This window comes from Heloderma suspectum, chromosome 4, assembly GCF_057233095.1.
Source record: "Heloderma suspectum isolate Gila_16-S chromosome 4, 16-S_ref, whole genome shotgun sequence".
Classification (NCBI taxonomy): Eukaryota; Metazoa; Chordata; class Lepidosauria; order Squamata; family Helodermatidae; genus Heloderma; species Heloderma suspectum.
In genome coordinates this window covers 304,891,159-304,914,553 of record NC_139461.1, presented here as the reverse complement: position 1 = coordinate 304,914,553, position 23,395 = coordinate 304,891,159, and the positions used below count along the sequence as shown (strand labels likewise).

Here is a 23,395-nt window from a genome sequence, read left to right as displayed (position 1 = left end):
CCTGGCTGCGCGTGCGCGGCAGGTGATGCCCTTCCCTCCCTCCTCCCTCTCTCTTCCTCCTTCGCGTACGGTCGTGAGTGTGTGTGTGTTCTTCCCCCTCTCCCGGCATGCCTCACGCGGCAGAGGCGTTGACGTCACCGCAGCCCGGTCCCCGCCGCCATTGGACTTGGAAGGCTCCTTCTGCGGGCGCATAAGTGCCCGTCTTCTTCTCCCTCCCCCCCCCCCCGCTTCAAGGAAGAGGAGAGGCCGCGGCAGGAGGGGGGTTAGGTCCGGCAGCCTCCAGGCCGGGAGCGAGGGACGGACAGGAGCGACGGGGAGAGAGAAAAGGGGAGAGGCGAGCGCGCGGTGGCGGCGGGTCCCTGTGTGTGGAGGCGAGCGATGTGAGAGAAGGACCCCGCGCGCGCCCGGACGAGCCAGCGCGCGTGCGCGCGGCCCTCCCCCTTCCCCTCCCCCCTTCCCTGACCTAAGACCCCCCTCCTGCCCCCCGCCCAGCACGCGCGTGCGTACTCTTGTCTTTCTCCCGCCTCCCCCCCCCCCCGCCAGCCAGCCAGCCAGCCAGCCACCCTCCCTCCTCCCGGGAACAGCCCGCGGCGGGAGGGGGGAGCGCGCCCCTCCGCCCGCTCACGCTCCCTCCGCTCTTACCCCTCGCTCGCCGCTCACGCGCAGGCACGCGCCCTCCCCGCGCGCTCGTGCCCGGCCTCGCCCCCCTCCCCTTCCTCCTCGCCCCCCTCCCCTTCCTCCTCCTCCCCGCCCCCCACTTCAGGGCGCATGAGAGATGTCTGCCACCAGCGTTGACCCCCAGGTAAGTGGATCACGGGGGTGGGGAGAGGGAAGAGCAGGCAGCACCCCCCTTTCTCTCCTCATCCTCGTTCTCTCCCCCACCCTCTTGCTATTTAACCCTCGTCCCCTTCTTGAGCTCCCTTCCCGGCCCCTTCCTTTCTTCTTGGCCCTCAACAAGCCTCCCGCCCTCGGCCACACACGCTTCTTTATGGCTGCCTGTTCCAGAGAGATTCTGTTCCCCCCCCCCGCCCGCCCTTAATGTAGACCATCCTTGCCTGGCCCTGCCCAGATGTGTTAGGCTGCAACTCCCATCAACCCCCTGATGATGGGAGTTGTAGCCCAACACATCTGGGCAGGGCCAAGCTGGGGAAGGCTGCGTAGACCCTTCTCTGTTCCTTATTGCATAAGGCTTCAGCTTGTCTTTCTCCCTCCTCCTTCTCCCCATGTCAGATCTTTGTTTTGCCCCCTTGGAGTTTGGCTGCGCCTGTCCTTCATCTCAGATGCGCACACAGATACATACAGCCTTCTCAGAGGTTGCTATGAGCATCGTGCTTTGGAGAGCTGTGGACTTGAGATGTTTTAAGTGTGCGCTTAATGCGAGGATATGACAAACATATGTGTGCCTCTGATACTCTTGTTTCTAAGTACATCAGGGAGCTGTTATCGGCTGTGGCTGTGAGTGTACATTTGGGGCAAATCTGGGTTTGCACTTATGTAATATGTGAACCAGCCATCCGAAGCCATTGTAGAGGTCCCTCTTGAAGAATACAACATTGGGTGATATGTTTCCATACTCATTCTTGTTCCAAATACTTTGCATCTCTTCACAACTTCCACAGCCCAAACTGTACAGTGTAGTGCCTGTATTTAGGTCCATGTTTCTTTGCCAGGCTCCCCTGCCTTTTATTACCTCCTTACCTTGTTTAGTCACCATGGGTTTCTGCTTTGCACCCTACTTGAGCATCAGTCCTTGGATAGGCACTTGGTAGTTTCTCTGTCATCTTCCCTAATTCTTTAAGCTGCTCCTGACTATAAATTCAGGCTGTACTCCAACATTCAGCTTTGGGTGTCAGTCTGTCTGTAGGACTTAGCGTTTTTGGCTTTCCCTTTGGTACTCATTCCTGTTTAGGTTTATATGGTTTGTTATTGTTCTTCTCCCATCTCCCTTTTCTTTCTTTGAATGTTAACATTTTCTTTGAAATACATGCACCACAGTACCCCCAGCCCCGCTGGAGAAACTTGGTATCTCTTCTTCTTGTTGCCTTTGCTTTTAGGAAGCTCAGTCTCTGAATGCATGCAAATGTGCTTCCTTCCCCTATTATTATTATTATTATTATTAAACAATAATAATGTTTGGCATTTATATAGTGCTTTGGAGTGTTTGAATGGTCTTAAATTATCTCAGCTATTCTTACAATAGCCCTGTAAGGCAGGCAAGTAGTGTTATCCTCACATTGCAAGAGACTGAGTATGAGAGATAGTGGCTTTCCTGAGGCTACCTAGTAAAGTCATAGCCAAAATGAAATTTGGACCAGGGACCTCACAGCCTTAGCTTCCAAGGTACATCAGCCAAACGTAGGTATTCTTACTATCTCCTCAGTTGTGTTAGTCAATTTTCTTTCTCAGCCACTTCTTGCTTCCTTACTCTGTGTTATTATCTGTCATGCTACTTCTTGATTTATGTATGTGTTTCTCTAACTTTGTTCGCTTCCCCTGGACTTAATCTTTGCCTTTTTTTTTTTTTTCTTGACTCAGTTCTTTCTCCTTTCCCTTTGTGCTTAGGTCACTTAGGACACAATCCTATGCATGTTCACACAGAAAAAAAGTCCTAGAATTCCCAGCCAGCATGACTGGCTGGGGAAAGCTGGGAATTGTAGGACTTTTTTCTTTCTAAATATGCATAGGATTGTGCCCTTAGAGAATTAGTATCCCTCTTCATTTGTCGGTATAAAGGCTAACATTTCCCATGTTGGGGCCGCTTGGGGTTTCTCTTTCCTTCTATAGGTCTCTGTGGAAGTCAGCCCCTCTTTTCTTCGTCTTCCCCATAGCAATTTATCCCTTGTTTTTAATCTTAGATTTAGTACACATGCTAATATTTACCTTTTAAGGAGCTAGGTGTTTTGCTTCTCTCTGGGTTTCTACTTTTTTTCTGAGACATAGTGTTTTTCCAGTATCTCTTCCTGACAATCAGTCCCCAGCCCTTTCTTTTCAGCTCAATCCCTGACACTACATTCTTCTACTGAGGATACTTTCTGTACTAATTCCTTGAAAGTCCCTGATAACTGTACATGCTATGCCCTTGACCATTTCTAGTTGGAACTAGCCACAAATAATCTGAGATAATTCCAGATAGTCTAGACACTAGACATTGATGGGGTAACAGATTCAGAAACTTTTGAGGCCAGATAAAAGGGTTGGGAATTGTAATTATAAGACTTTTAAATGGATTTACAATATCATATATGCATTATATTTTATGAATTACAATATATAAATTAGAATGGATGTTTGCTTTATTCAGAGGGCTCATCAGGTGACAAGTATTATCTGTTTTCTTTTCTTTATCTTACCATGTGATATGACAGAGACCAAAAGGACAGGATAATAAAGGTAAGGAAAATTCTGACCTAAAATACATGGCTCTGAAAGTAGATGTAGACTAAATGCGTACCTAACTTGGCTCTCACTGATGAAATACGATTTTTTTAAAGCAACAAGGTCCTATCTGTATGCAGAAGCAAGCCTTTTTAACTAACTTAGGTGTTGCAACCCTATGTGTCTGCTCAGAAGTAAGTGGGTATAGAACTGTGGTCTATACCCATTTATTAGGGGTAGGTTTGCTTAAACTTCTTGTTTACTTAGTAGATTCCTACCCCCACAAAGTGAATTACAGGATACTTTAAAATACAAAATAATAAACTATGTGTTTTTCTACCATTGTGTCTGTGCAAACATTCATTTCCCATTTTATTAAACAACAGTGATGTGTACACTTTGCAAGCAGGATTGTTACAAAGGAATGGTCAAAAAACAGTAAAATTCCAAGATTACTTAAATTTTGGATTGCAGTTAGTCACTTCCTCTTCTGTCACAAGAGTATTATTGGTTGTTATGGGATTATAGGTCATGGGAGTTGATACATCACTGCTCTTTTTCCACTTAAACTATTTTTGTAGCATGTATCCCAAAGTTCAAACTAGTCTGTGAGTGTAAGATGTAGCGATTATATATAAAATAGCAGCATCTGACAAGCTGAGTTTTGAAAAGCAAGCAGTCCTGCTTACAATTCATAATCTTACATATATTCTGTGATATAGTCCACCCAGTCCTGAAATGTCAGAACAGGCAAGAGTAAAAAGCAAAAATAAAATATAAATTATATGTTCATATGAGTATTCTTCGTACCCTCAAACAATTATATAATATACCATCATCTGGCATATCTTTTCTTTATGCTTTAATGCTTGGAATTTTATTTTTGCAGAGATACTAAACCCCATGCTTCTGAAGCAAGTTAAAGGGGTGGGGGGGGCAGTTAAGCACTTTAAAGAAGAGAGCATAGTGGACAATGTAGAAACGTTTCCCACAAATAACCTTAACTTAGCCATGCCATACCACACAGTCAATTTTATGTTGCCTGTTCTGTCTCTGTCCACAATCTAGCACAGAGAGGCTTGCTGAAGTGGACTTCAGCATTCCTAACTTGGCATGAGACTGTGGTTTTTCAGCTTTAGGGTATGTTGGCATCGCTAGTGTTCTGAAAATGCCTTTTTATTGAACTTTAAATGTTCACACTATATGTCTAGCATTTGATATTAAAGCAGCTTTGCTTTATGTTATCTGCCACAAAGCACTGTAAGGGAGCAATCCTATGGGCGCTAGACAGCGGCTAGATGGCCATAGGATATGCTGTTATTGGGGAATCGACCTCGGAGCCTGTGTTCCGAGAACGGTTCCTGGAGAATCGACCTCCCCCCAATTCCGTGCTGCCTCAGAGGCAGCATGGAACAGCCCCGTCTTCTGTGCTCGCAAGAGGAGCGCAGAGGGGCTGGAAAAGGGCGTAGCTGGGGGAGTTCTGGGTTGGGGAGGGCGTAGCTGCTTGTACAACACATCCAATGTGTTGTATAGCAGTCTCCTTCCCTGCTCTGTGCTCCTGCGGCTAGACAGCCGCAATCAGCTGTCTAGCAGAAAAAGCAAGGCAGGAGAAGTGCAGAGGGAACGATTCCCTCTATGCTTCTCCCTTGCTTTGAATAGGTGGTCGCCTCTGAGTTCGAAGGTGGCCACCTATCCAGATAGGATTGCTCCCTAAGTGGCTTTAAAATCTTGTGTCTAAAACCCCCGACACAAGTGTGAATGTTTCTTGTTATATTGTTACAATAAGCCATTGAAACTCTATAACTGCCACAGGCTAAGGGTGCAATCCTATTGAGATAGTTGGAAGCCTCCAAAGTTGGAGGCTGCTGAGTGTCCAATGTAGGGTGACTGTAGTACGGAGGCCATCCCCACCTCCATGCTCCAGCTGCCCTGCATTTTTGGCTAGATGGCCGATTTTGGCTGTCTGGCTGTGGTTTGGGGGAGCGGGGGAAGGAGGCAGCGCGTAGAAAGCTGTGTAAAGCAGCTTCTGCAGTCTCCTCCCTGCCCCCAGGACCTCCCTCTTTTCGCCATCTCTGCACTCTGTTTCCTAGTGTGGAGATGTAGCTGGTATGGAGAGAACCATGCCAACTACACGGGGGCGGGGAGCACGGTTTCTGGGAACCACATTCAGAGCCCTGGCTCTGACTTCGATTCTCAGAAACCAAAAAATCTTATGGCTCTCTAGACAGTGTCTAGTGGCCATAGGCTTGCTCCCTAATGCATCCCACTTGTTTGAGATACTTTTTCGTCATTTCATAACAGCTTAATTTTTATTTGATATAACTTAGCAATATACCTTTCTGATTTTGCATACATATAAGATCAGGCTTTGATATTTATCTGTGATTAGTATAGCATTTAGTATATTTTAGTTATAAAACTCTGTTCTGATAGATTTGATACATTTGTTAAGTTGTTTGTATTACCAGTGGCTTTCACACCTTCAGGGAACCCTTTTCATATCATCTGCTCTTCCATGGAACCCCTGCACTCTGCAGAGGGTTCTGTACATGAAGAAATGTTCTAGGATGCCCACTCGATGCACGTGGAGTGCTGCCCAGGCCTGTTAGGCCTCAGTGTCTCTGTGTATGAATGGAGAGCATACCTTAGAACACACCTAGCACTCCTTTACATTGGATGTTATGAGGGAAAATCTGTAATGATTGGCAACCTGTCTTTCAAGGAAGGTTGTGTCTATTAGTGGTGATCTTATTGAGGAAGCTGTGATAAGCTTTCAAGGAATCCCAGAGTTCCCTAGAACGCAGTCTGAAAAGTTGAGTGGTGCAGATATTATTGCTAGTTATTAAGTATTAACGAGAGTAAAATGCAGGTTAAAATAAAGAAATATCCTTCACTGGCGTTATCTAGCCTAATAGAAAAGTATATAATCTCCAGTTTATGTAGAAGGATACCAAGGTTTGAACTTTAAAGACCATTCAGCCAGCATTTTATTGACCTCTTCCTGGCATGCCTTGCTGACTTGGAGGCCTCTCAGATTTCTGCTCTGGCTTACTAAGCTCTGCAGTTTCTCTTCACAAGGGAAGTGTATGTTAGTGTATTGTATAAGTGTTACTCCTGTTCTTGCCAAAGCTGTGTTGCAGGTTGTTGAAAAACCTGCTTGCAGGCTGCTCAATAACTCTCGTTCAAGCTAGTTTTATAAGCAACAATAGCATGTTGAGTGCCTGTGGAAGATTTTTTTTCTCCCCCCCATCTTGTTGAAATCTGATCCCTTTGCCTTGTCTAAATTGACAAGGCCATAGGATAAAGACTGTTGTATTTACGTATACTGTCACTGTGCTTTACGAAATGGTTCTTTATTGAAACTTCAGATTGTACATTGTTATAACTGCAGCTCTTTTGTTTCAGTACAAAATGGTTCTCTTCATCAAAAGGATACAGTTCATGATAACGATTTTGAGCCTTACCTTTCTGGACAGTCAAATCAGGTTAGTCAATGTTGGTGAAAAATGATCTGATTTTTAAAAAATGGCTTTTAGGGAGTGTAGATGACCAGGAAGCTGTGTAATTTTTTTATACAGAAATCTTTCTAGTATATAGTGGAGGGAGTGAAAGACCACTTATAGCGGTGTAACACTCTGTCTAATTTCAGGTAAACAAACAACCAGTGTCTTAAATAACTCAGTGTCACTTACATATCACCTCCGAATGTTGTGGTTTCTGTATGTCGGCTTCTGAATTAAAGATCAAGCTATTGTTCCTGTCAGTTAATGCTGAGAGTGTTAATATCCTAAAATGTTTGCACAATTGAGCGTCTGAAATTGCTGATTAATAGACAGTTTCATTTTTAGTAGAGTATCTTAAAAAAAAATCTTATCTGAAATGCTCATGTTTCAAAGTTACCTAGGGAGTGGGAGGGAAAGGACATGGGGAAAGGGTGTACAGCAGACTTCCCTGATGAGTTGCTCTCCAAGTGTTTTGGACTACAACTCCCATCAGCCCTAGTCAGCGTGGCCAGTGCTGATAGGGGTTGTAGTCCAAAACATCTGGAGGACACCACAATGGGGAAAGCTGCTGTACAGTAGCTTCTTGGGCACATTCCTCAGCAAATGGATCACTCTGTGTGAAAGTAATAAATGAAAATACCTTTATGTAAGGTAGCTGCTGCAAGTTCTGTTTCAGGCAGTTACATTCTGTTTCTTAATGTGTATTCAAACAGTGCCCATGATTTCAAGTAATCCTGTTTTGAAGAGCATACTGTAATTCCAAGCAAACAGTTGTTTGGGTTAGCTACAGCATTTGTGTATAAAACCCTTGTCTCTGAACATCATTTTTGCCATATATTTTCTCTGTGGACAAGATCTTCTCCTCTGCTGCTTCTCTAAGGTGCCAGCAAAGTACAAATAAATATTTACTCCCTCAGCAGCTTTTTCCTCCCCCCACCCCATGCAGTAGTGAAGCTGCTGTCCCACTAAAACCAATTGCCTGATGCCCTGTTGGATCTTTGAAATAAGGTCAGCTATCTTTTATGTGAGAAGTATACTGCTCAACACACTGCAGATGATGCACAATTGACCAGTAGGAATTAGACAAAAGTGTCAGCTTTTAGCCTTTCTTTCCCTTTATCCCGGCATCTATTCCCCAATTAGAATTATCCCTGAAGCTCTATTAGCTGCATAGGGGAAAGCTTAAGCATGTAATTTTCCCCCTCTAGCAATAATAGCAACTTCAGGAATGTGATTTGTGCCAAGGGAAAGGCTTAGCCCCCCACCCCTCCCCCACAGCACCGATTCTTTTGCGAAATAAAAAGCTGTCAGGAGTTCCTTCGACCTCACATGTAGTTTGACACTCAGTCACCTAGATCAAGAACTGTGTACACTTTAAGTATAAATAGCCTGCCTCTGCCATATATGGAGGTGAGCACCTTCATACACTTGGGGTTAAACCTGCTATAGGCTGAATAAGTAGCTGAAGACTTATTGAAAAATTTGGGCCAACTTTACTCATTCTCACTGAGTGCTCTGTTTCTCTCTCTTGCTCTCTCTCAATAGCTTTAGCTATAAACCTTTTCAGCACTTTTCAGCTTACCAAGTGGCGTATGCTTTTTAACTAATTTAATCCTCACGATAGCCCTGTGAGTTAAGTTTGTGTGAGAGTAATGCCTCTCCAAAGGCTACCCAGTGGCCTTCATAGACAAGATAAGATTTTAACCTGAATTACACACATTCAGGTTCAGCTGTCTATTTTCAGTGTGGCATACTAGCCCTACATCTATAATAAGGAAATTGGTGTGTTCTTTTTTTAATGATATGTTGTTTACGTGACACTGTGCTGAGTAGTTGGCCACCCTCTTGTCTAAATTATTCCTTTCTGTAGAATTAGAAACAAGTGTGTCTTAGTCAGTAAATTTGGGAAAGTTACCTTGTCCAGTAAAGTAATGTGTGTGACACAGCTTGCTTGTCGGCTGAAATTATTCCTTGGGTTGAACTGAACAGTGTCCTTCCACCAGCAAAGCAGAAAGTGCTTGTGGAAGGGATTTCCCCTCCCCTCTGCAGCCCTGAATTCTGCTCTGGAGGATTGGTGGATCCTCATGAGCAGATTTGGGGCATGTACAGGAGGGCTGCAGTGAGGAGGACAGGATGGAGAAGTCTGCTTTCAGGCAGCTTGGGCATATGATGGTTTGATTCTTTCTGCTCTCTGCTAGTGTCGCAGTATAACCTACGTGATGCTGGAGACTCCTGGGGCTAGTTGGATGTAGAGGATCTCGCTTCATTACACTGTGCTGGCCTAGGTGATCTTCAAGTCTTCTTCTGCTTTGCCCTTTTAGTACTCTAACTGTTGCTGTGATAGTTGCTGTAATAGTAACAAATTGTTTTCTGAAAAGCAGGAGGTTTAAACAAGCCTTCCGCAACCTGGTGCCCTCCAGGTGTTTTCAACCACAGCACCCATCATTGCTGATCATTGACCAGGCTGGCCGTGGCTGATGTGAGTTAATGGCCAAAACATCTGGAGAGCACTGGATTGGGGAAGTGTTTTTTGAACTATTGATGGCCTGTAGATATTCATTTTTAACTACAAATATGGATTAGAGGACGTAAGAGCCATGCTGGAGCAGACCAAAGGCCTATCAAGTCCAGCATTTTGCATGAACACTGACCAACCAGAGGAACATTAGAAGTCCACAACCAGGGCATGAGTTAAACAGTACCCACCCACCCATGTTCTGTAGCAACTGGTATTCAGAGGCATACTGCCTCTGATACTGGAGGTAAAATATAGCGAACATAACTAGTAACTCCTACACTCCAAGACTATCAGCATTATGCTGAACAAATCACATGTTCGCACTTTAGCAGACCTCCCAAATGCAAATGATATATATGGCTGCTTTTTTCCAGTTCATGTAACTCCACAGTCATCTTGGAACATGACTTTTAGTGCTTCTCAGTATGTTCAGTCGTTCAGTCATGTCCGACTCTTCGTGACCCCATGGACCATAGCACGCCAGGCCTTCCTGTCCTGTGCTCTCTCCTGGAGTGTGCTCAAGTTCATATTCATTGCATCGGTGATGCTATCTAGCCATCTCATCCTCTGCCGTCCCCTTCTCCTTTTGCCTTCAGTCTTTCCCAGCATCAGGGTCTTTTCCAGAGAGTTTTCTCTTTGCATTAGGTGGCCAAAATATTTGAGCTTCAGCTTCAGGATCTGCCCTTCCAAGGAGCAGTCAGGGTTGATTTCCTTTAGGATGGACTGATTTGACCTCCTTGCAGTCCAGGGGACTCGTAAGAGTCTTCTCCAGCACCACAGTTCGAAAGCATCAATTCTTCGGCGCTCAGCCTTCCTTATAGTCCAGCTCTCACAGCCATACATTACTACTGGGAAAACCATAGCTTTGATTAGACAGACCTTTGTCGGCAAGGTGATGTCTCTGCTTCTTACTATGCTGTCTAGGTTGGCCATAGCTTTCCTCCCAAGGAGCAAGCGTCTTTTAATTTCATGGCTACAGTCACCGTCTGCGGTGATCTTGGAGCCCAAGAAAGTAAAATCTGTCACTGCTTCCATTTCTTCCCCTTCTATATGCCAGGAAGTGATGGGGCCAGATGCCACGATCTTCGTTTTTTTAATGTTGAGGTTCAAACCAGCTTTTACACTCTCCTCTTTCACCCTCAACAACAGGCTCTTGAGATCCTCTTCACTTTCTGCCATTAGGGTGGTATGGTCTGCATTTCGGAGGTTGTTCATAATTCTCCCAGCAGTCTTAATTCCAACCTGTGATTCATCCAACTCGGCGTTTCTCATGATGTACTCTGCATATAAGTTAAATAAGCAGGGTGACAATATGCAGCCTTGTCGTACTCCTTTCCCAATTTTGAACCACTCAGTTGTTCCATGTCTGGTTCTTACTGTTGCTTCTTGACCCTGGTACAGGTTTCTCAGGAGACAGGTAAGGTGGTCTGGTATTCCCATCACTTTAAGAATTTGCCACTGATTGTGTGGATCACAACAAACTAAGGCTTTAGCGTAGTCAATGAAGCAGAAATAGACGTTTTTCTGGAATTCTCTTGCTTTCTCCATGATCCAGCGAACGTTGGCAATTTGATCTCTAGTTCCTCTGACTCTTGGAAACCCAGCTTGTACTTCCGGTAGTTCTCGGTTCGCATACTGCTGAAGCCTAGCTTGTAGGATTTTGAGCATCACCTTGCTGGCATGTGAAATGAGTGCAATTGTGCGGTAGTTTGAACACTCTTTGGCGTTGCCCTTCTTTGGAATTGGAATGTAAACTGACCTTTTCCAGTCTTGTGGCCACTGTTGAGTGTCCCAGATTTGTTGGCATATTGAATGCAGCACTTTAACAGCATCATCTTTTAGGATTTTAAATAGCTCAGCTGGAAGACTGTCATCTCCGCTAGCTTTGTTGTTACTAATGCTTCCTATGGCCCACTTGACTTCACTCTCGAGGATGTCCGGCTCAAGTTCAGTGACCACACTATCATGGCTATCAGGGACATTCAGATCTTTCCTGTATAGTTCTTCTATGTATTCTTGCCACCTCTTCTTAATCTCATCTGCTTCTGTTAGGTCCCTGCCTTCATTGTCCTTTATCATGCCCATCTTTGCACAAAACGTTCCCTTGAGATCTCCGATTTTCTTGAAGAGATGTCTAGTCTTTCCCATTCTGTTGTTTTCCTCGATTTCTTTGCATTGTTCATTTAAGAAGGCCTTCTTGTCTCTCCTTGCTATTCTCTGGAACTCTGCATTCAGTTGGGTATATCTTCCCCTTTCTCCTTTGCTTTTCGCTTCCCTTCTTTCTTCAGCTACTTGTAAAGCCTCATCAGACAGCCACTTGGCTTTCTTGCATTTCTTTTTCTTTGGGATGGATTTCGTTGCTGCCTCATGAACAGTGTTACGGACCTCCGTCCATAGTTCCTCAGGCACTCTGTCTATCAGGTCTAATCCCTGAAATCTATTCCTCACCTCCACTGTATATTCATCAGGGATATGATTTAGGTCATACCTGAATGGTTTAGTGGTTTTCCCTACGTTCTTCAATTTAAGCTGAAATTTTGCAACAAGAAGCTCATGATGTGAGCCACAGTCAGCTCCAGGTCTTGTTTTGACTGACTGTATAGAGCTTCTCCATCTTTGGCTGCAAAGGACATAATCAATCTGATTTCGATATTGACCATCTGGTGATGTCCATGTGTAGAGTCGCCTCTTGTGCTGTTGGAAAAGAGTGTTTGCTATGATCAGCGTGTTCTCTTGGCAAAACTGTATTAGCTTTTGTCCTGCTTCATTTTGTACACCAAGGCCATGCCTGCCTGTTATCCCGGTGATTTCTTGACTTCCTACTTTAGCATTCCAATCCCCTATGATGAAGAGGACATCTTTTTTTGGTGTTAGTTCTAGAAGATGTTGTAGGTCTTCATAGAACCGATCCACCTCAGCTTCTTCGGCATCAGTGGTTGGGGCATAGACCTGAATTACTGTGATGTTGAATGGTTTGCCTTGGATTCGTACTGAGATCATTCTATCGTTTTTAAGATTGTACCCCAGTACTGCTTTTCCCACCCTTTTGTTGACTGTGAGTGCTACTCCATTTCTTCTAAGGGATTCTTGCCCACAGTAGTAGATATGATGGTCACCTGAATTAAATTCGCCCATGCCTGTCCATTTTATTTCGCTGATTCCCAAGATGTCGATGTTCAATCTTGCCATCTGATGTTTGACCACCTCCAGCTTACTTTGATTCATTGATCTGACATTCCAGGTTCCTAAACAATATGTTCTTTACAGCATCGGATTTTCTTTTCACCACCAGACACATCCGTAGCTGAGTGTCCTTTCGGCTTTGGCCCAGCCGCTTCCCTCTTTCTTGCGCTACTTGGAAATACCCTCTGCTCTTCCCCAGTAGTATATTGGACACCTTCTGACCTGAGGGGCTCATCTTCCAGCGTCATATCTTTTAGCCTTGTGATACGTTCCATGTGGTTTTCTTGGCAAGAATCCTGGAGTGGGTTGCCATTTCCTTCTCCAGTGGACCACATTTTGGCAGAACTCTCTGCCATGACCTGTCTGTTGTGGCTGGCCCTGCACGGCATAGCTTATGGCTTCACTGAGTTACGCAAGCCCCTTCGCCACAACAAGGCAGTGATCCATGAAGGGGCTTCTCAGTATAGGCTTTCATATATCAATAATGCTGTGGATTGAATCATTTGTATGTTGTGTCTTCCTCCATTCCTCATTGTAAATTGACCCAAGCCACTCCTTTGGGGAATGATGGCTTGGAAGAAGTTCACTAAGAGCTGGCACTCATTTCTATAGTTCTACACTCAGTAATATGTGAGACTGTCCTTTCATGTAATGTATATTAGATTTCTGCCAGATGCTGATGAGGCAGTTGCTGCCAATAAGAATCTGGCCACTTGTTCAGCAGAAAACCCTGTCAGTGTTGCATTGCGTTTATGTGGGTGAATCGTGCTACCAAAGTGGACAGATAACTAGATTAGAAAGGTAAATTGCCAGTTTAGGATTGTGATTCAAAAATTTCAGTGATAAGTGTATTTTAAAGAAACAAAACAGAATTCTGTAGAAGTTAAGGAGAAATAGGTTGAAATAAAGCTTAAACTGACACATTGGGGTATGCAGTGTAATAAATTAACAAAATGAATTCACACACACAAGACATGTAAGCCAATTTGGTGTGTTTTACAAATAATTATTTTCCTGTTGTGTACTTCAGTGATAACAGTTTTTTTTAAAAAAATAAACTTTAATTTATCAAGTGGGTTTATGTCTTTGGTGTATGTAAACGTAGCCCAGATATTCTATTTCTTTTAGTTACATATCCCATTTTGTCAGGGGTTTTTCTATTGGTTGTTGGGATATATTACATTTTGTGGTTTCTTTTGAAATGAAGGTTTCTAAGGCTTCTTCTCACATACTCTAAAGCTTCTCACATACTCTAAGACTTCCTCTCTTTTCTCTTTCCTGGTATAAACGAAGCAAAATAGTTGGATAGCTTACCAAATGAGTGGTAAACCTGCTTTATCCTGCTAAGGCTCTACATGGAAATTTTAGACTTCGAGTTACAAGACAGAACTTGCTCTGGAATGCTTAGGAGATCAGAAATACTACAGGTGGATCACCTGCTAGTTTAAATCACTTCTAATTGTGATCCTTTGTAACTGGAATGGTGTAGGCTCTAAATTGGCTACATGGTAAATGTAGCCCAGAGATAGGACTTCATAGTGCAAAAACCTCCTGGTATGTAGGAATTATTGTTTCTTTCTGTGACTTACTGATGCTTGCCTTTTGTGTTTGCTGTAACCAGTGGCACTGGATAAATTGCATCTCTATTTCCAAGTAGTAGTTAATACTGTCTAATTTTGAAAGACCTGAGTTGAGGTATACTTTTTCTCAAGAAAAGCTAATGTGTAAAAAAAAAAAAAATCAGAAATACGAGATATAGAAATTTTTTCAGTATCTCTTAATTTTTTCTCAGTGCAGCAGTAAAACATGTTGGTTACATCAAAAGTGCCAGTAGTCCAGGCACAATTGAAAATGGGTTGTTGCCTGAAATGGACTCATTGTTTAGAACAGAGTAAATAGGGAGCCACAGTGGATAGCAATATTATAGATAAAGTAACTCCAGTAGGGTGGAACTGTCCTGGGAGAGAAGAAACTGGGAAGGCCAAGTGGAAAAGCTAGGCTTTGAGGAGAGAGATGAAGATAAGGTGGCATTACAGACATGATATGGAGCATTCCCACAGTTTGGGGTAGGACAGCTCGGAGAGTGGGGGAGTATGATAAGTGACTTTGAAAGAAGATGATCCAGTGTTGAGAGGGAACAGAGCAAGAAATTAGAGAAGGTAGGTAAGCAGGCATGAAACCTTGAGTAAGAATATACAAAAGGCCTTGCTGGATCAGACCAAAAGTGAAGTGGAACTGCTGAGTTGTAGAATGTGATCAAAATAGCTGGCAGGATGGATAATTATGGGAACCAAGATTATGGGAATCAAGATGAGTGAAGAATGCTAATGGGCATAGCCAGCATATGGACCAGAGAGCAGTGAGAATGAGTAAAAAGGGTCAGAATTTGCAAGATTATGTAGGAAGAAGTGATATGTTTTGGTAACAATCTGAGGTGGAAGAGCAGAGAGTGAATTGTGAAACTCATGTGATGTTCCTTGGCAACAATGGTGTAGATGGAGTTTGCATTTGGGTTAAAATGTCTCTCAAGCATTTTTGATGGGTTGCACAGTGGAGTTAATCTTGCTTCAGAGCAACATAGTTTTTTGGAAGAATCTGTAAATGTTTAATCTTATGGATATTTTGCAAAATGTCTTAACAATGTTGGTGTAATGTTTTGAGAACATTTTAAAAATTGTGTGGGATAAGCAATTCTAGTATTATAACATTGGCATCCTCTGAAACTAAACATGGTTATCCAGTTACCAAATGTTAGAGGAGATTTAAAACAAAATATATCCACTGCAAGTATGTAAGTCTATGTGTCTGTCATGAGAATTAACCCATAAAGTAGTTAGTGGGAAAGTTTGATCTAAGAAATCTGTTCTAATTTGCAAGGCAGTTGAGAAACAAGGAAGCGCTTTTAAAATGTAAGGCATTTGGTAGCTCTTTAAGCTATGGTAGTACAGAAGGTTTTAAAAGCATCTCTTCTGGTTTGAATAACATTGTCAACATCTGACTTTTCTTGTCTTTAACAGAACAACAGCTATCCATCAATGACAGATCCCTACCTATCCAGTTATTATCCTCCATCTATTAGCTTCCCCTACTCTCTCAGTGAAGCACCGTGGTCAACTGGAGGAGACCCTCCAATCCCATACCTCACTACCTATGGACAGCTCAGTAATGGTGATCACCATTTCATGCATGATGCTGTTTTTGGACAGCCTGGTGGACTGGGGAACAACATTTACCCACACAGATTTAATTTTTTTCCTGAAAACCCACCTTTCTCAGCATGGGGAACAAGTGGGTCTCAAGGACAGCAGACTCAAAACTCAGCTTATGGAAGCAGCTACAGCTATCCACCCAGCTCTCTGGGTGGTACTATTGTGGATGGGCAGACCGGATTTCATAATGATACTTTAAACAAAGCTCCTGGGATGAATAGTATTGAACAAGGAATGGTTGGACTGAAGATAGGTGGGGATGTCACAACTTCTGCTGTGAAAACGGTAGGTTCTGTGGTGAACAGTGCCGGGATGACGGGTGCTTTGTCCGGCAATGGTGGATCAAGTATAAACTTGCCAGTTTCTAAGCCAACCTCTTGGGCTGCTATTGCTAGCAAACCTGCAAAACCTCAGCCCAAGATGAAAGCAAAAAGTGGGCCTGTAATAGGAGGGGCTTTGCCTCCACCACCTATTAAGCATAACATGGACATAGGTACGTGGGACAATAAAGGTCCTGTGGCCAAAGTTCCAACTCCCCAGCAAATCCCTTCTCCTCAATCAGTCCCACAACCGCAAATTATTCAGCCTGTTCCTGCCCAGCCACCTCCACTGACCCAGCTGCCATATCAGAACCCTCAGCCACCGCCACCACAAAACCGGTGGGTGGCACCTCGTAACAGAAATGCAGCTTTTGGCCAAAGTGCAGGAACTGGTAGTGAGAGCAATTCACCTGGCAGTACCCCAGCTAATTCCATCCCAGGTGGTGAATCCCATCCTGTTCTTGAAAAACTGAAAGCTGCTCACAGTTATAACCCTAAGGATTTTGAATGGAACCTTAAAAATGGACGTGTGTTCATAATAAAGAGCTATTCTGAGGACGATATTCATCGTTCCATCAAATATTCCATTTGGTGTAGCACAGAACATGGCAACAAGCGTTTGGACAGTGCTTTCCGCTCTATGAATAGTAAGGGTCCAGTCTACTTACTCTTCAGTGTCAATGGCAGCGGACATTTCTGTGGAGTGGCAGAAATGAAGTCATCAGTGGACTATGGCACCAGTGCTGGCGTCTGGTCTCAGGACAAATGGAAGGGGAAGTTTGACGTCAAGTGGATCTTCGTGAAAGATGTGCCCAACAATCAGCTCCGACATATCAGGCTGGAGAACAATGACAACAAACCAGTTACAAACTCCCGTGACACTCAGGAGGTGCCCTTAGAGAAAGCAAAACAAGTGCTTAAAATTATTGCTACGTACAAGCACACCACCTCCATCTTCGATGACTTTTCTCATTATGAAAAACGCCAGGAGGAGGAGGAGGTGGTGCGGAAGGTAAACTGGCTTTAGAATATTTTACTAAACATGGGAAGGAAATATTGCGGGGTGGGGGAATCTTTGAGAAGGGTTTCTGATTTATTTTTTAGAAGCGCATACTTATGCTTGAGTTGTTCTTTGATCTTTAGATTTAACACACAGACCATCAGCATCCATACATGTGACTGTTCTGTAAGTTAAAAAGCTTGGATGGGTCTGAGCCTTCAGAGGTGGCCTAGATTCATAGGTGTGTTGTAGTAGATGTAGGTGTTCTGTCGTAGGATCTGGAAGAACCAAGGGTGAAATCCATACCCACCGCTCCCCATATATGAACAAGAAGTGCTCCTGCTTGCACATGGGAAAGGGCAGAAATTCATTCTGGTTGCAGTCTCTTGTGACTTTTGTGGTGTCACTCCAGGGGATCCCCTGATTTTGGAGATCCATGGGGAGCCTCTATTTTAAGTAGGAACTTAAAAGCCATCCAAGTGCAAGTGAAGCAGCCACTCACATTGGTTTGGATCTTGACCTGTATTTAGTGAAGTTGACATCTTTGTTGGCACACTCATCAACTACACTGCCTACTTTAATAATCATTGCAACTGAATTATTTGTAACAAAATACAACAGAGCATAGGTAGACTGAACATTCAGGCACTGGTAACTTTAAAAAAAGCACCAACAGTTGTGCAGTTTCAGGAAAACACTATTAAGGAAAGAACCAGAGTGTGGGACTGAACAGTAAATGAGGTTTCCCTTTGAAATAAATGATTCTTTACTGGTGTAAGACACACCCTTTAAGTGCATTCACAATCCAGCAATAATATAAAACAGAAAAGTAAAATCTACTAAAATAACTGCCTTTGATAGATTACAAAATGCAATTTACTAGCAACACTAATAGGGAGAAGGTACATATAATATCAGTGGTAATCATGGATTTATGGGAGTCAGGAATGAAGAAGGAGAATTGGAGAGTGAGATGAAAGTAAAGTGAGAGCAAGCAGGTCATGCGAAGTCCATCAGCTGTGGGCTAATTTTGTGCTATTCAGGCATTAGAGATGGTGCCCTCAGCTTCGCTCTGGAGAATGATCTTGTACATGAACAGCACACCCAGGGAGCAAGATCACCTCTTGACCCTTCAGGTCAAATGTCCTCTTTTCAGCTGCTCTTCTTGTACTTCCGCCTACTTGACTAGGTAGAGGCTGTGTCTCAGCTGCTGTTTGCCTCAGGTGTCAAGTTTATTACTCATTTCTTGAAGCTTCTAGTCTATAAATTGCAGTTAAATCTGGGAATGTGATGGGTATGTAGTGCTTCCCAGGAAATACATAAGGCTTCTACCCTTTTCCCCAGAGTTAATTGCGTTACCTGAAATGCCTCCATTTTACAATTCCCTGAGGAGTAGGAGGTAACGTACTGTTTCCTTAAATGTAGCTTTAGTTTGTGGAAACTTATTGCACTGCCACCAGCTCTCATTTAATTGCTAATTCTTGTTTTCACACTGAAGTGCAAAACAAAATTATCTTGTCGAATGACACAACAATTTAACTTAATATTAAGGAAATATGGGGTTTGATTTTATGACTAGTGCTTCAGTGCATCAGTGATGTTCCACTTAAATAAATGGGATTTAATTTTCAAACAACGTCCTGCAATATGGACTTAGGCTGGTGCTTAAATTAAAGTGTAGTTGTAGCAAAATCAAGATGCTTGGGCCACAATCCAAATAATGTATGTGAGTGAGATTACTGATGCGTGCAGACTTTGAAGAGCTTTTGTGCCACATCTCCTACTCCTGAAGCAATAAACCACTATCAAGTTAAAATACTACTATGGGTCATGGTTTGGAGTTGTTCTCTCGTAGTATACAAGTGCACATTCAGTCTCTGAGTGCAGGCCTGTTTGTTTATTGCATTTATATCCTGCCTTGTTTCCTCATGCAAGGAACCCAAGGCGGCTTGAATTATCCTCCTCACCATTTTAGGTGATCAACAAACTCGCTGCAGTAGTTTTCTTCTGTAAAATTATCAACAGGCTGTGCTCCAAAGAACTATTTGGCAAGCACAGAACCCGGCATGTTTGCATAACTTCCAACTGCTTTTGAGATTCCCTTGAGTTTCAAAAAGGTTTTACCATGATACAGTATCTTGGGGAGCAGGAGGTGGTACTACGGTTGAAGAAAGACAAGCTCAGCCACTAGCAGAACAACGCCAACTCCTGTAACTTTTCTGGTAGCATAATATTGGATATAACCCAGAACTAGCGCAATATCTAATCTAAGGAAATTATATTGAGTTGTGCAGCAATTGTGCAACACCAAGTGCACTGCGTTGTGTGGAACAGCATAATGGCTTTTGCAGCATGTTGTATGCAAAAGTTTTTACAGTGGTTTGCACAAGCACAAAGTATTGGATTTGACATTTGTGCAAGGATAAAAACATGGTTTCTGCAAATAGTGTAAGCTTTGCATTAGAGGAATAACACCGTTGGATATAACCCTTAATGAAGAAATTCTGTTGCATCACAGGGAGGCCACTGTATGATGTGTTCACTGTTTATATATAACAAAACTCCTGAGATGTGAACAGAATTACATGTCCTGTTATGTTAAATCTGTTAACACTTACATGGCCATGCATCTTAAAACTGGTACAAGTAAAGAGTTTTGGTAGGTTTTTTGAGTTCTAATTTGATGTTTTTCTCTTTACAGGAACGTCAGAATCGAAATAAACAATAAGAATAAACATATATATGGTTTGCTATAAATATATATATACTAGAACTGATATTAAATTTGATTATGAAAAATTTAATCTTTTTAAAAAGTACTCTGGTGCTGTATTCTGGCATCAGAAGACTGTAAAGCTTTCAGCTCCAGTATCTTTTTGTGCAGGGGAAATTAAATTCTTGCATCTTTTAAGTACACTGTAGTGTGTTTTTATTTTTTTGGTTTTGCCCAGGTGAATATGCATTAATTTGTACCTTTTATATGTAAAATGATGTAGAATCCATTAATAAAGGTGTGTCCTGTTTTTTTAATTTTTTAAGTTGGTTAAACAAGTTAAAGCGCAATCCTTTGCCTATTTAGAGGGGGGTGGGGAAGTCCTCCGACATGCTGGCTGGAGAATGCTGGGACTTTCAGGACTTTTCTCTGTCTTTAACAGGCATAAGATTGCACCCTTAATCTGTAACTGAATATTCTGAAGATGTTAGTATTTCCCAAAGACTTTTTAAGACTTTAGCACAAATTATGATTCTAATCTGAAAAGTCACCATAATTTTATATTTATGTGGTACAGATCTTCCTGTCTCGCCATCCCCACAATTGTCTTCATTCTTCATGACAAGCATAAAGACAAACATGTATTGATTTTTTTTTGTCATTTTAAGCTTGTTTGGAGAAATTACCTATATCAAAAGCATTGACCATCAATACAGCGAAGTTCAGATGACTCTGTATAGTTCACTTTTTATCTTTTTTTAATTATTTTTGAAAAACGACGAAGTACATGCTTCTGTCTTGTAGAAAACTAAAAAGCCAACATTCACAAGGACAGCTTTGCATGCAAGCGGCATAAATGGGAACTGCACAAACACAATTGTGCATTTGCAGTCATTTTGGTGGACCTTGCATGAGAAATGTTCCTCATGGATTGTAACTCACAGGCTAAAAACAGTTTTTCATATTTGGTGAACCAGTGCTTTTTAGTGGGGATCTGCTGTATATCATACCTTGCAACAAAAAGGTGAGACATTTTCTCTCTACCATCATTTTTGTTTTGTTTGTAGCTTTTAATGATTTAAATAATGTTTTCAGCATTGCAGGGGCTTGGGGCAATGTGGCTTTTAAAAGATTTTTTCAGCTTTCTAATATGTGATTAAACACATCGGTTTTAATCTGTCCCTTTTTTTCTTTCTTCACCCACCCCCTCAAAAATGCCACTTAAATTTTTATACTGATAATGGTGAGCTTTAATATAGAATCTTAGTACAGACTCATATGATGGATTATGCTTCAGATGTTTAAAATTGACTGTGTGTGTCTATTTTTTTTCCTGTTGGATGAGTAAAAACAACTGTTTTAAGAAACAGAATTTGCTGTCATGTTTTTGTGGAATGAGGGAGCTGTCGAAGAACTGGCCACCAACCAGAGTTTCCAAATTTAGCATGAATTCTTGGTGCTCATGCCTGTTGCTCTAGCACACCGAATCTGCACGTGTTTATTGTAGAGGATCTTTTACTTATATTAGAAAGCAAATATCTTCTGAAAACTATTTACTCAAGAGGACCTCCAATTGAAATGAAACTTTAAGCTGTATCATTTAGACTTGTATTTAGAACATATAGCTTTGTCTCTGGACTGTTACTTCTGATGTAAGGAGTAATAGGACAGCATCAGATTAACTTTTTCCTCTAGGAGAATACAAGCCTTAATAAATAATACCTACTTAGCAAGTGTGATGTCATCTCATTTTTTTCCCCTTAGCACTCGGGCCCATGGCCAGTTTGCGCTCTCGCCCCCTCTCCACCGAGCAAACGCTGGGGAAAGAACATGATGATGGGAACGGCCTTGCTGTAGAGACTGCTGTAAGGGCTTGATGGCCGCTGGCTTAGCCATATTGATGGATCAAAGCCCACTGTAGTGGTTAGTGAGCACTTTCCTTGGTGTCTTGTACCAAGGAGAGAGCTGCAATGAACGTGATTAAGGTTGAGAACAGGAGGTTCTTCCTACTTCCTATGCTGTTCTTGCCTAGCTGGAGCAAGGAGCAGCCTTCCCCCTCTGTCACTGGTTGAATTGGGTTGAATATGTGCAAGGTGTATGTGTATGTGCAACTTGAAAGTACTGGGGGAGCGCATTGGAAAATTTGTGTCTACTTTAAAACTGGGTACATAGTTTGACTAGAGCTCTTTTTTAGGACTTTCAGTTTAATAAACAGCAGCCATCATTCATTAGAAGGAAATGCTGTCTTTAATGTGTCAATTCCTTATTACAGTCATATGCTGCAGTGTCAGTAGTCCTTTAAAAAAAGCTATACATTTAACTGTCAGTTGAATTATTAATTTTATTTACTTCAATTCTGTACTGGCCAATAGCCTACTTAGCTGGGAAGGGGAGATCTATAGCAGAGTGTCTGCCCTACCCAAAGCCCTGCTGGCTCATAGCAGCTAAAGGTGGGAGGGGATTTCTTTGCCAATTTTTGAGCCAGTATTTAGATTTTTAAAAACGTCTATTCCAATCAGTGGGAGGGAATAAACTATGTCAGCTCCAAGTTGGGGGGAGGGGTGGGGGGCAGGAGAATGGTGTATGTACAAGGCTTCCCTCAAGCTGCCCTAACACGCCCCTTTTTCCCCTTTTACCAACATTGGAGCACCAACGATGAATCAGTGGTGGTGGAGGTTTCTGTCAATTCAATGAAGAAGACTCCAGTGGCAAACCTCCTCCACCTGCAGAAAGGGTGGCCTGTGATCCTATGGCCAACGGGATCCCCCTCCAGACACCATAGGATTGCACCTTTAGTTAATTTATCCTTCAATTCTATGAAAGGTTGCAACTTTAGTACATAACGTTAGGATTTTAATTTCAAAACAAGTTGGTTATTCTTGTATTCCATTCCTCTTGAGCCCATGTTCAAAAGCCTACCGCCAAGTACCTGCGTTGCTTTTTGGAAATTTACTGGCATGCTTTGGTCAAATAAGTAATCAACCTGTGTCTGGATTGTATTGTTTAAAGCTGCAGATGAGTGTTGAATGCTCTATTTAAAAATAAAAATCCTTTGACATAGAAAACTGGCATGTCAGAAGGTTTCTAGCCTAGGCTCTCTGCCGTGTTACTTTTTGTGTGATTTTTGGGGGTGTGGAGAAGCATGAACTCTTAAGTGCCCGCCCACAACCTGAAGTGGTACAGCCTACACACTAGTTTACTATCCCAGGTATGGCTGAACTCTGACTCCTTTCTAAGCTGTGTTCTGGCAGCAAAGCATTCCACAGGCTAAAAAAAATGCAGTTAATCTCAGTACCCACACAATAGCACTAGAAATGAGACAGGACCAATTTCCCACACCCTTTCCAAGAATCTTGAGTTCAGCACCTTTATCCCTAAAGGTTAAACATTTGTCTTGTGAAATAATTCAGAATTATGTTTTTTTAATATGTTTCAGGCATAAATGGGGAAAGGATGTGTGCGAAGCAGGGTTTGAGACACTATAAACAAAGCTGTCTTTGTCTCACCTCTGCTGTTTGCATTCTGTAATCCTGAAATTCCAACTTTAAATGTGGGGGTGGGGGGAGTTCCTAGT

At 42.6% G+C, this 23,395-nt stretch overlaps 2 protein-coding genes across 2 annotated transcripts in view; one reads left to right on the top strand and one right to left on the bottom strand.

Annotated features, from left to right (window-relative positions):
- BIRC7 (baculoviral IAP repeat containing 7) overlaps positions 1-685 on the bottom strand; it is a 32,694-nt gene extending 32,009 nt beyond the window's left edge. The window contains exon 1 of the mRNA XM_084854378.1: positions 643-685. The gene's annotated coding sequence lies outside the window, so the exon portion shown is untranslated. The remainder of the gene's footprint in view (positions 1-642) is intronic.
- On the top strand, positions 137-22,912 carry YTHDF1 (YTH N6-methyladenosine RNA binding protein F1). The gene is made up of 5 exons (XM_084854376.1): positions 137-802; positions 3,366-3,390; positions 6,781-6,860; positions 15,597-17,120; positions 19,810-22,912. Exons 1-5 carry the CDS (start codon positions 776-778, stop codon positions 19,834-19,836), a joined length of 1,683 nt encoding a protein of 560 aa, XP_084710502.1. The 5' UTR covers positions 137-775; the 3' UTR covers positions 19,837-22,912.
- The last annotated feature ends 483 nt before the right edge of the window (positions 22,913-23,395 follow it).